At 45.1% G+C, this 12,116-nt stretch overlaps 1 protein-coding gene across 1 annotated transcript in view; it reads right to left on the bottom strand.

The window, feature by feature from the left end:
• The window catches only part of LOC106561231 (SH3 and multiple ankyrin repeat domains protein 3), a 417,309-nt gene that overhangs the window by 15,272 nt on the left and 389,921 nt on the right, over positions 1–12,116 (bottom strand). The window contains exons 20-25 of the mRNA XM_045688739.1: positions 3,559–3,639; positions 3,028–3,051; positions 2,451–2,581; positions 2,029–2,134; positions 1,368–1,909; positions 19–1,272 (exon numbers count right to left, since the gene is read on the bottom strand). Of these exons, the coding sequence (XP_045544695.1) occupies positions 19–1,272; positions 1,368–1,909; positions 2,029–2,134; positions 2,451–2,581; positions 3,028–3,051; positions 3,559–3,639 (2,138 nt within the window). The remainder of the gene's footprint in view (positions 1–18; positions 1,273–1,367; positions 1,910–2,028; positions 2,135–2,450; positions 2,582–3,027; positions 3,052–3,558; positions 3,640–12,116) is intronic.

Below are 12,116 nucleotides of genomic sequence, written 5' to 3'. Positions count from 1 at the left end.
GTGGGTGTCAGGCTAGAGGTGGGGGGTCAGGCTGGGGTTTGGGGTCGAAGGGGTGAGGAGAGTAGGGGTTGTAGGGGAAGTGGTGGATTTAGACTGGGGTACAGGGGTCCCCTGGGCTTGGGCTTGTGAATTGGCCAACAACCCGTTGGAAAACTCATCCGGAGGTGGGAGCACCCCAATCTTCTTCAGCTCCTCTCTGGTCTCTTCATCACTGGAGGACAGCATGGCTGGAGGTAGGCTCACTGTGTAGGGCTCCACGTCTTCCTCTGAACTGCCCTGGGCCAGGGGAGCCTGGGCTGGGCTGGAAGGGCCCTGGGCCTGGAGCTGAGAGGCAGAGGGGCTGGGTGACAGAGCCCGACTGAGGGAGGGTTTAATGGGCTCGGTGGCTGGGGAGGTGGGGGTTTTCTCCAGCCCTGGTCCCAGCCCCACCGCCTGGCCGTTACTGGTGGCATGGACCATGATTAGTCCAGCTGTCTTCTGTTGTGATGTGTCCATGATACTGATCAACATACTCTTCTTATCCTCCGTTCTCCTCACCTCCTTCCTCTCCTCCCCTCTTCCCTCCATCTCCTGGCGAAGCAAGGCAGGTGATGACACTCCCCACTGGGATTTACCAGCCTGGGGCGACCCCGGCCTCCCGCCCCCATGCTGAGGCTCTTTGGTCTGGCTTTCGATGAAAAGCGAAGCCCCCTGACCTCCAACACCAGCCCTGTCCTGTTTAGTCCTGGGCTCAGGGCTGCTGGCGGGGGACTGGCTCTGGGAGGTAAGTGCCCGCTCCCTTGCGGCCAGCGCAAGAGCAAGGGGTGAGTTAGGGTCCAGGGGCTTCCCTGTGAGTGGGTGGATGAAGGTAGTGCCGCCAGGTGAGGGGCGCAGGGCCAGAGCGGGGGGTGGCAGCTGGCCTAGTTCTCTGCTGAGTAGGCGCTCATCGATGGATCGAGATGTGGTGTAGGAGGGGGGCTCAGGGGCGGACCCCGACCCCCCCTCCATGGTCCCCACTGACTGGAAGACTGTGGATTTCCTCCGCTCCTCTAGTCGGCGCTCTCGGTCCTTCACGGCGCCAGCGATAGCAACAGCGAACGGCCCTTTCCCCTGCAGCAAGGCCTCTCCCTGGAGACGCATACGCTCGCGCTCCACCATCAGCTGCTGCTGGTAGTAGTCGGCCCGGCTGGTGTGTGTGTGGCCGTGGGTGTGTGTGTGTCGACCAGAGGGGGAGGTCTCTCGGGAGTGGGCAGCGGCCAAGGCGATGCTGGCTCTCTCCTGTGCGTCCTCCACCTGGAGGGGTAGATAGGACAATAAATTAGAAACTTCTAAATAAACTTTGTTCACTTGCTATAGTAACAATAATCAGAATAAATAGAATAACCTACCTGTAGCTGTTTCACCAGAGGGCTCTTCTTGCGCTGGGGCTTGGTGGGTGTGTACAATCCAATACTAAACTGGCCAACATTGGCGTACGGGTTGTCAATCACCCGGCCTTTCCGTTTGATTCGCTCTGGTGGTGTAGCGGATGCGGAGGGGCGGGGGATGTCGGTGGGCTCCACGGGTAAGTGGGAGGAATCTTGTAGAATAATCATTGACCTAGCCTTCTTCTGGCGTTCGATGTGGGAGGACTGGCGGGGCGATGGGTCGTAGGGCCGGTCCAGGTCCAGGGAGGAGGGCTTGAAGCTGGAACGACCTCCAGGGTCATGACCCTGACCATGACCCCTGGCAGGGGGAGGAGGGGGGCAGAAAGCAGGAGGAGGGCCAGTGTCCAGGTAGTAGAGGGAAGGGGGAGGAGGAGGTGCGGTCTGGGGAGGGGGCGGGATAGAATGGGAGTGGGAGTGGTCTCTGAGGCTGTCCGTCATGGAGGAGCTCCGGGGGAAACGATGTTCTCCAGCCAACACCGACAGACGGTCCTCCTCAGTCGCACCTGGAGAGGTCAGGGGGAAAAGGTCAGAGAGAGATAGATAGCCTAAAGCAGTACAAAGATGCTGCACTACAGTTATCAAGTTATTGACTGAGTACTGTACTAAAGGTGAAAGGTGTTACCAAATGACTTGGTCCTGGACATCCCTCTAGGCAGCTGCATATGAGCCCTCTCCATCCTTGGGTGGAGCCCACCATGTAATGCCATGCCCTGCCTCTCAAACAACGACTGCAACACAAACACACACACACACACCCACACACACAGAGAAATACACATAGGTTTCAGACACATTTTATACAAAACAGAATGTACTGTATGTGAGTGTGTGGGAGGGTATATATGCTGATATTATTCTGCGGCTAGTAGGTCTCTGTGTCACCAGGGTTGGCCTGTGTATGTGAATATGTGTGTATGTGAATATGTGTGTATGTGAGAATGTGTGTTCAGATGTGTACGTTTGTGTGAGTGCGTGGGTGGGTGGGAGAAAGAATGTGCATCGATTTGTTTCTGCGCATGTGTGTGTGTGTGTGAATATACTCACACTGATCTCTGATTGTGTGATTCTCCTGCCGGTAGGTCTCTGTTTGACAGTAGCAGCTCTGTAGTCAGCCTCTGTGGGCTGGGAACGTAACGTCACAGGCTCCTGAGGTGCTAGCATCTCATCTAGCCTTTCTGTACAGGGATCACACAGACAACACAGTCTGCATACAGCTACACAGCACGTATGGACCAAAATGCTTTTTACACATTGTGAGTGTTTACACACAATGCACAGCTCCTTGTCCCTATCAAACATCTAGAAAATATCACATCTACACACAATATCAACACAACCATGCAAGCCTACATGTGTTCAAATACATTTACAGTTGACAATTACAACATGCATATCATACAACTAAAGAAACCTTCACTATGTTGGATCGGAGGCACGGTGTATAGCGTCTGAGTCTAATATCTTTGGGAGCATCCAGATGGAGAAGCAGGTCCTAACTGACTGACTGACTAACTCAGAGCTCAGTGCCCATGCCGTGCCGGTGCTTCATCTATAATGAACAGTGTGTCTGTCACGCTCAGAGGCCATGATGATGCCTCAATAGGTTTCCACTCAGGCTCACCTCCTCTCCTCCTCCGGACGGAAGCTTGGTGAAAGAGAGATCATGTCAACGAAGACAGAAAATAATGTGGGTCAGGGTATGTGTGTGTGTGTGTGTGTGTGTGTGTGTGTGTGTGTGTGTGTGTGTGTGTGTGTGTGTGTGTGTGTGTGTGTGAGTGAGAGAGAAAATAATGTGGGTCAGGGTATGTGTGTGTGTGAGAGAGAGAGAGAGAGAGAGAGAGAGAGAGAGAGAGAGAGAGAGAGAGAGAGAGAGAGAGAGAGAGAGAGAGAGAGAGAGAGAGAGAGAAAGTGAATGCATCAAAGAGAAAGGAAATGTCAACAGGTGAAGAGAAAGAAAAGATCATGCTGTCAGAGCTGTAGAAATGTTCTAAGTTGTATGAAGGCAGGAAGCATATTTTAACCAGAACGGTTAAGTGAATAGGGGAGAGAGAGACAGAAAAAGAGAAAGAGAGAGAGAGAGTGGGAGATATGTGTTAGTGTTTGTTTGTGTACAAGTTTGTGAATGTTTGCATCTTTGTGTTCTCACACTAACCCAGTTCCTCCAGTTCGGCGGTCATAGACTTGGAGCGCAGTGTCAAAGTGGTGCTGGGGGCTCTCTTGGGTGGCGGGGGAGCTGTGGAGAAAACGCAGGGTGAGGATGATGATGTTGAAGGTGAGGAGGAAGGCCCTTTGACCCCTGCTGCTCAGCGCCCTGCGAGCGTGGCCCAGCCGGAAGCTCCATCCTGTCTTCGCAGCCTTCCCCTGGTCAACTTGGGGAAAGCTGGACGACTTGTTCAGGCGGGTAGACACACTCCTTTTGATCATCCCTCTCACTTTCCCCCCGTCACACACACACACACACACACACACACACACACACACACTCTCTCACACACACTCACCACCCCACTCAACACTCCGGTGGGGAGTACATTCTGCCATGCGGCATTGGCAGAGGAAGATAAATAAATAACTGTAAATCCCACAGAAATACACTACCACACCACAACATTCACACCAGTCCACTTACAGTCATCTCCGCTAGCATCCAAAACCCCCTAAGACCCTGTATAGCCTACTAACTATTACAGATCAGCTCACTATCAGTGCTGTGCCAGTCCACAACCACTACCAAACACCTGCATATTATTATTATATTATCCAGTCCACATACAAATAACACCAGAAAAGCTCACTGTTAACATGTGGCAATACAATCCTTCAAAATAGATAGTCCATACCATCACAGCATCAATTACTACAGTACAATACCTCCCACTGTGCTATATGACATGTGCAGCTACACATTATAACAGCTAAAATACACCAGCACAAAATCACACCTTCACAGCCTATGAAATCCATGATGCAGCTCACCACCCAACACACTGTATCATCTGTGCATGTTAAAATACAGCAGCATACCTCCCAGTCTCTGCACAATACAATACAGCACCTCATTCAATATACTGTCAACCAGCCAGTCCCGTCTCAATGCACCACTGTGAAGAGATAAAACGGATCAGCAGAACATCTGGATGCTACCACATACTGGCTACGCAGCTACACTGAACAGCTATAGATCTGATCTAATCTAGTCCATACGCTATCACTTCATCACCGGTCAGCATATTCATGTAAACTACGGAGAGAGAGAGAGACAGAAAGCGAGAGATCGAGAGAGCACTAGAGAGAGAGTATTGCAATGCTTCATTCAAACACACAGCATGGTTGCTATGGCTACCATGGTGGTAGCAAGGTTTGGCTTGGTGCAGAGGGATGTGTGTGAGCTATGAGGTGTGTGTGAGAGAGAGAGAGAGAGAGAGAGAGAGAGAGAGAGAGAGAGAAAAAAAAGAGAGATAGAAAGAAAGAAAGAAAGAAAGAAAGAAAGAAAGAGAGAGAGAGAGAGAGAGAGAGAGAGAGAGAGAGAGAGAGAGAGAGAGAGAGAGAGAGAGAGAGAGAGAGAGAGAGAGAGAGAGAGAGAGAGAGAGTGTGCGGGGGATTGTGAGTGTGTGTGAGAGTGTCTGCAGAGTTAGGAACTGGAGAAAAAGTTGACTTGGAGCAGCAGTGCTGCCTTTTAGAGTATTAAATACAGCTTAGAAGAGCTAAGAACATCACAGAACAGCCAGGCAGAGCAAAGCCGGCTCAGTAGAACTTCATGGGGTGGTTTAGGATTCAGGATTTTATTTGGATCCCCATTATCTGTTGCAAAAGCAGGAGATACTCTTCCTGGGATCAACACAAAACATAAAAGATGACATAGTACATAACAATAATAGACAAGGACAGCTCAAGGACAGAGCAACATACATTTTTTTGAAATATAGAAGGTATTGTGCTGACAAAACACTTAACAAAAACATATTACTTTACATAAACATACAAGTTATTTAGGTCAACAAAGGGATAGGCATTGTGCTGTGAGGTGTTGTTTCATTGTTTTCTTAAAGCTGATTTTGCTGTTTGCTTGGGTAATTTGAGATGGAAGGGCGTTCCATGTAACCATGGCTCTATACAATACTGTGTGTTGTTGTTTTGGACTTGGAGACTGTGAAGAGACCCCTAATGGCATGTCTGGTGGGGTACATACAGTATGTCTGTCAGAATGGTATGTTATTTGAATATACAGACAATTTGGAATTTTCATCACAGTAATATTTCTCATAAAAACAAGAAGTGATGCCGTCAATCTTTTTTTTCTATTTTAAGCCAAGTGAGACTGGCATGCATCTTTTTGATATTAGCCCTCTTTTTACAGTGAAGGGCAAGACGTGCTGCTCTGTTGTGGGCTAGCTGCAGCTTTCCTTTTTTGCAGCTCCTACCATTTAACTGGGAAATAGTCAAGATGTGAAAAAATCAGCGCCTGCAGGTCGAATGTGGTGTTAAAAAGCAGAGCACCTCTTTATCACAGACAAACCTCTTCCGATCTTTACAACAATTGAATCAATATGCCTTGACCATGACAATTTGTAATCTAACATCACACCAAGAAGTTTGCTCAGCAGCCACATCATTCGTTACCAGATTCAGCTGAGGTCTTAGGGAATGATTTGTACCAAATATAATGCTTTTAGTTTTCGATATGTTCAGGACTAGTTTATTACTAGCCACCCATTCCAAAACTGACTGCAACTCTTTGTTAAGGGTCACTAGCTGTGGTTGCTGATGTGTATAATGTTGACTCATCAATGTAAATAGACACACAGGCTTTGGCTACTGGTAGAACATTAGTAAAAATAGAGAACAGTAAAGGACCAAGACAGCTGCCCTGCAGAATACCACACTTTACATGTTTTACATTAAATAATCTTCCATTAAATAAGACCCTCTGTGTTCTATTGGATAGATAGATCTCAACCCATGATATGGTAGACGATGTAAAGCCATAACACATACATTTTTCCAATAACAGATTACGGTCAGTAATATCAGAGGCTGCAATAAAGTCTAACAATACAGCTCCCACAATCTTCTTATTATCAATTTATTTCAGCCAATTACCAGTCATTTGTGTCAGTGCAGTACATGTTGAGTGCCCTTCACTATTAGCATGCTGAAAGTCTGTTAATTGGTTCACAGAGAAATAACATTATATCTGGTCAAACACCAAGCTGATTGGTTGTCTGTTAGAACCAGTAAAGGGTGCTTTACCATTCTTGGGTAGCGGAATGACTATAGCTTCCCTCCAGGTCAGAGGACAAACACTTTTACACAAGCTCAGATTAAAGACATGACAAACAGGAGTGGCAATATAGTCTACTACCATCCTCAGTAGCTTTCCGTCTAAGTTGCCAATACCAGGTAGTTTCTCATTATTGATGGACAACAATAATTTTTCCACCTCTCCCACACTAACTTTACAGAATTCAAAATGACAATGTTTCACAATGTTTTATAATGGCTCACAGTCTGTTGTTGGCATTTCATGTCTGAGTATGCCCACTTTGCCAATGAATTACCTATTAAAATAATTGGCAATGTCAAAAGGTTTTGTGATGAATGAGCCTGAGGTGAATTAGCATTTCTGAACATACTTTCATTTAAAGTACTTCATTCTTGATATCATTTCAGAATAATGTTTTTTTTCTTCAGTTATTCACAGAAGTTCTCAATTTACAGAATGCTGTGCAGCCAGACTTATTAGCCACTCCTTTTGCTTCATCTCTCTCAAACATAAAATTGTTAAATTCCTCATCAATCCACAGTCTTAACAGTTCTAAAAGTCAGTTTCTTAGTAGGTGCATGCTTATCAATAACTGTAAGAAACAATTTCATAAATGCATAAGTGCAGCGTCTGGATGCTCCTCATTAGACCAACAAATATTTTTTACATCTTCAACATAGGAATCATTACAAAACGTTTACACTATTTTGGGCCGAGTCTTTGGAACTTTGCCTTTTCTGGATATAGCCACTATATTATGGTCACTACATCTAATGGGTATGGATACGGCTTTAGAACAAAGTTATGCAGCATTGGTAATTCGATCAATACACATGGTTGATTGACAGCCTGACCCAGATTACAGGCACAGCCTGATGAAAACCAGTCTATATTCAGGTCACCCAGAAAATGGATCTACAGTATCTGAAAGCATCAAACACATTATCAAGCATTTCATACATATTATCCAGATGTGAGTAAGACCTTTAAACAGGTTAACATTCACAAGGCAACAGGGTCAGACGGATTACCAGGACGCCTACCCAACGCATGCGCTGACCAGCTGGCAAGTGTCTTCACTGACATTTTCTATCTCTCTCTGACCCAGTCTGTAATACCTACATGTTTCAAGCATACCACCATAGTCCCTGCGCCCAAGAACACCAAGGTAACCTGTCTAAATGACTACCTGGGACCCTTTGGGGACCCTTTGGATGACAAATCGGAGGAAGATTTTCAAAAAGTAAGTGAATATTTAATCGCTATATGTGAATGTATGAAACCTGTGCCGATGGAAAAATATTTTGATGTGGGGCGCCGTCCTCAAACAATCGCATGGCATGTTTTTGATGTAATAGCTACTGTAAATCGGACAGTGCAGTTAGATTAACAAGAATTTAAGCTTTCAGCCGTTATAAAACACATATGTGCATAAATGTTTAAAATCCCGCTAGCGGGACACCGATCCTTAAGAAACATCTTGACTGGCTGCATCACCACTTGGTATGGCAACCGCTTGGTATCCAACCATAAGGCACGTACGGCCCGGTACAACACTCGGGCCGAGCTCCCTGCCATCCAGGAAGGACCTCTATACCAGGTGAAGCCCACCAAAATTGTCAAAGACTCCTGCCACCCAAGTCATAGACTGTTCTCTCTGCTACCACACGGCAGGTGGTGCCGGAGCACCAAGTCTGGGACCAAAAGGCTCCTGAACAGCTTCTACCCTCAAGTCATAAGACTACTGAACAGCTAATCAAAAGCTACCCAGACTATTTACATTGACCCCCTTTTTATTTGAACTGACTCAATCACACCGTCTCTATGTACACTCATTGGATTCTACCCACACACTACACTGTCACTGCAACACACACTACACTAACACTCCAACAAACACACACACACACACTCCAACAAACACACACACACACACACTCCAACACACACACACACACACACACACACACACACACACACACACACACACACACACACACACACACACACACACACACACACACACACACACACACACACACAGTCTTCTATAACTAATCCTGTGGAGACACACAAACAGTCCCATTAAAAATTATATTTTCCCTAACCCTAAACCTAACCCTAACCTTAACCCTAACCCTAAGCCTAACCTTAACCCTACAATTAACCCTAGCTCCTAACCCTAACCCTAAACCTAATTCTAACCCTAATTCTAACCCTAATACTTTTAGTTTGTTTACTATTAATTATTGTGGGGACTTCTGGTCCACACTAGGCTTGGGGGGTAAACCGTATATACCATATACCGGGGTATTTGGATTCTTTTTTAATACATTTGAATATTTGTAGCTACTTTTTAAGTAAATACCTGCAGTCCTCTTGTGAAAAAAGTTAGGCAATACATAACATTGTGTTCTTCATTTCACCTGTCACATCCTTATGAAGTTTATGGTAGTCCACAGTCACGTGTCACGTGGTGTTTGTTTACAAGCATACAACAACGAGAGACCAGAGCCTTGTGAGTCACTCATTGTTGTGCAGCATGCACCAGGTGATCTAATTACAGTATGGAATTCACAACTAAATGTTTGCCAGCTAGATATCTTATAACTATTAAGGTAGTGCTAAATGCTCTGTAGTTGTGCATTTGGTTTACTAATTTAGTAGCTTGTTATGCTATCTTCCAAAATCAAGCATTCGCTTGGTAACAGCAGAGAATCCCCTCCTGGATCAAGAGCCTTGCTGGCTAATATTTGTTTTGTGTGTGCAGCAAACTGTGAGTAGCATTTTTGACTTACTAGTATAGTTTAGGTTAGAAACTGTACAAAATGTTTGTAATACTCTTGTTAGCAATTAGTTAGCATTCTCTATGAGATGGTTTTTTTCAGTGCCGGTATTACCGAATATGGCATAAAGTCGGAATGAAGGCATGACAATCTGAGATGTTACATTTTTTTTATATTTGCAAATGTATTACAAATAAAAAACATAAATATCACATATACATTAGCATTCAGACCCTTTACTCAGTACCTTGTTGAAGCACTTTTGGCAGAGATTACAGCCTCAAGTCTTCTTGGGCATGACGCTACAAGCTTGGTACAACTGTATTTGGGGAGTTTCTCCCATTCTTCTCTGTAGTTCCTCTCAAGCTCTGTCAGGTTGGATGTGGAGCGCCGCTGCACAGCTATTTTCAAGAGATGTTCGTTCAAGTCCGTGCTCTGGCTGGGTCCCTGCCGCTGAAAAACATCCCCACAGCATGATGCTGCCACCACCATGCTTCACTGTAGGGATGGTGCCAAGTTTCCTCCAGACATGACGCTTGGTGTTCAGGCCAAAGAGTTCAATCTTGGTTTCACCAGACCAGAGAATCTTTTTTCTCATGGTCTGAGAGTCTTTTAGGTGCCTTTTGGCAAACTCCAAGTGGGCTGTCATGTGCCTTTTACTGAGAAGTGGCTTCCATCTGGCCACTCTACCATAAAGGCCTGATTGGTGGAGTGCTGCAGAGATGGTTGTCCTTCTGGAAGGTTCTCCCATTTCCACAGAGGAACTCCGGAGCTCACTGACCAAGGCCCTTTTCCTCTGATTGCTCAGTTTGGCCGGTCGGCCAGCTCTAGGAAGAGTCTTGGTCATTCCAAACGGCTTCCATTTAAGTATGATGGAGGCCACTGTGTTCTTGGGGACCTTAAATGCTGCTGAGCTTTTTTGTACCCTTCCCCAGATCTGTGCCTTGACACAATCCTGTCTCAGAGCTCTACGGACAATTCCTTCGACCTCATGGCTTGGATTTTTCTCTGACATGCACTGTCAACTCTGGGACCTTATATAAACAGGTGTGTGCCTTTCCAAATCATGTCTAATCAATTGAATTTACCACAGGTGTACTCCAATCAAGTTGTAGAAAGATCTCAAGGATGATCAATGGAAACAGGATGCACCTGAGCTCACTTTCGAGTCTCATAGCATAGGGTCTGATTACTTATGTAAATAAGGTATTTCTGTTTTTAATTTTTTATACATTTTGAAAAATGTCAAAAAATATGTTTGCACTTTGTCATTATGGGGTATTGTGTGTAGATTGATGAGGAAAACAATTATTTGATCAATTTTAGAATAAGGCTGTAATGTCACAAAATGTGGAAAAGGGGAAGGGGTCTGAATACTTTCGGAATGCACTGCACGTTGCTGCTACTCTGTTTATTATCTATACTGATTGCCTAGTCACTTTCACCCCTACTTGCATGTACATATTATCTCAACTACCTCGTACCCCTGCACAGGGACTCGGTACCAGTACTACTACCAGTAGTATATATTATTGTTGTTTTATTGTGTTACTATTTTTTTTTAATTTTTTGCATTTTTTTTTTACTTTTTAACTCTGCATTTTTTGGAAAGGGCTCATAAGTAAGCATTTCACAGTAAAGTCTACACATGTTGGACTCAGCGAATGTGACAAATACAATTTGATTTGATTTGAGATACAGTACTGACTGTTGGTGGCCTATAGCAACACTCCAAAAGTGAGTCTTTAGATGAGGCAGGTTAACTTGCAACCACAACACTTCAACAACATTAGACATAAGGTCATCTCTAAACTTTACAGGAATATGGCTCTGAACATATACAGTAACACCTCCCCCATTAGCATTTCTGTCTGTTCTGTAGATGTTATATCCTTGTATTGCTACTGCTGTATCATCAAAGGAATTATCTAAGTGAGTTTCAAAGAGAAACAATATATGAATGTTATCCAATGTTAGAAAGATATTGATTTCATGAATCTTATTTCTAAGGCTACATATATCAATATGGACTATTTTCAGTCCTTTCCTGAGTAGCTTATCAGAGATAGAAGTAAAATGAAGAAAGAAAACACACAAAGAATGACAAGAACATGGTTTGGCCAATAGAGTCAGTCAATCAGGCACTTGTGAGTGTCAGTTGGTGTGTGTGATGTGGGGCTGAAGCTTCTAACCCGGAAACTTGTCTCTCTCCCTCCACTCAGTATTTTGGGAGGGAGGATGGACAATGAGCCTGTCATAGCAGATTTAAGCAATGTCCCAACGCTCTCTGGCAGCTTTCATGGCTGGGATAAGTTATTTCCCCCTCTGGCGCACAGCTTCCAAGTAGTCTTCGTTAAGGAAGATGTTGGTTCCTCTCATGTTCTTGGCTCTCTCCAGAACAGCCATCTTGTCCTTAAACCTCAGCAACTTGACCACTATCAGCCTCTGTCTATCACCTGGGCGGGTTACAGGTTTTCCAGACCTGTGGGCGTGCTCCACCTCAATCTTCAATGATCAGCTTTTCAGTGATCATTGTTTTTACTTTCTCCTCAGACTCTGCCCAGTTCTCATGTGAAGACTGGTTTGCCATCCACAACAATGTTATTCCTCCTGGACTGTCCCTCTAGATAGTTTGTTTTCCCAGTCATTGTTAATAATGAT

The sequence above is a fragment of the Salmo salar genome, chromosome ssa10, assembly GCF_905237065.1.
Source record: "Salmo salar chromosome ssa10, Ssal_v3.1, whole genome shotgun sequence".
NCBI lineage: Eukaryota > Metazoa > Chordata > Actinopteri > Salmoniformes > Salmonidae > Salmo > Salmo salar.
The sequence above is the reverse complement of the archived record's forward strand: the minus strand, read 5'-3'. Positions and strand labels throughout refer to the sequence as shown.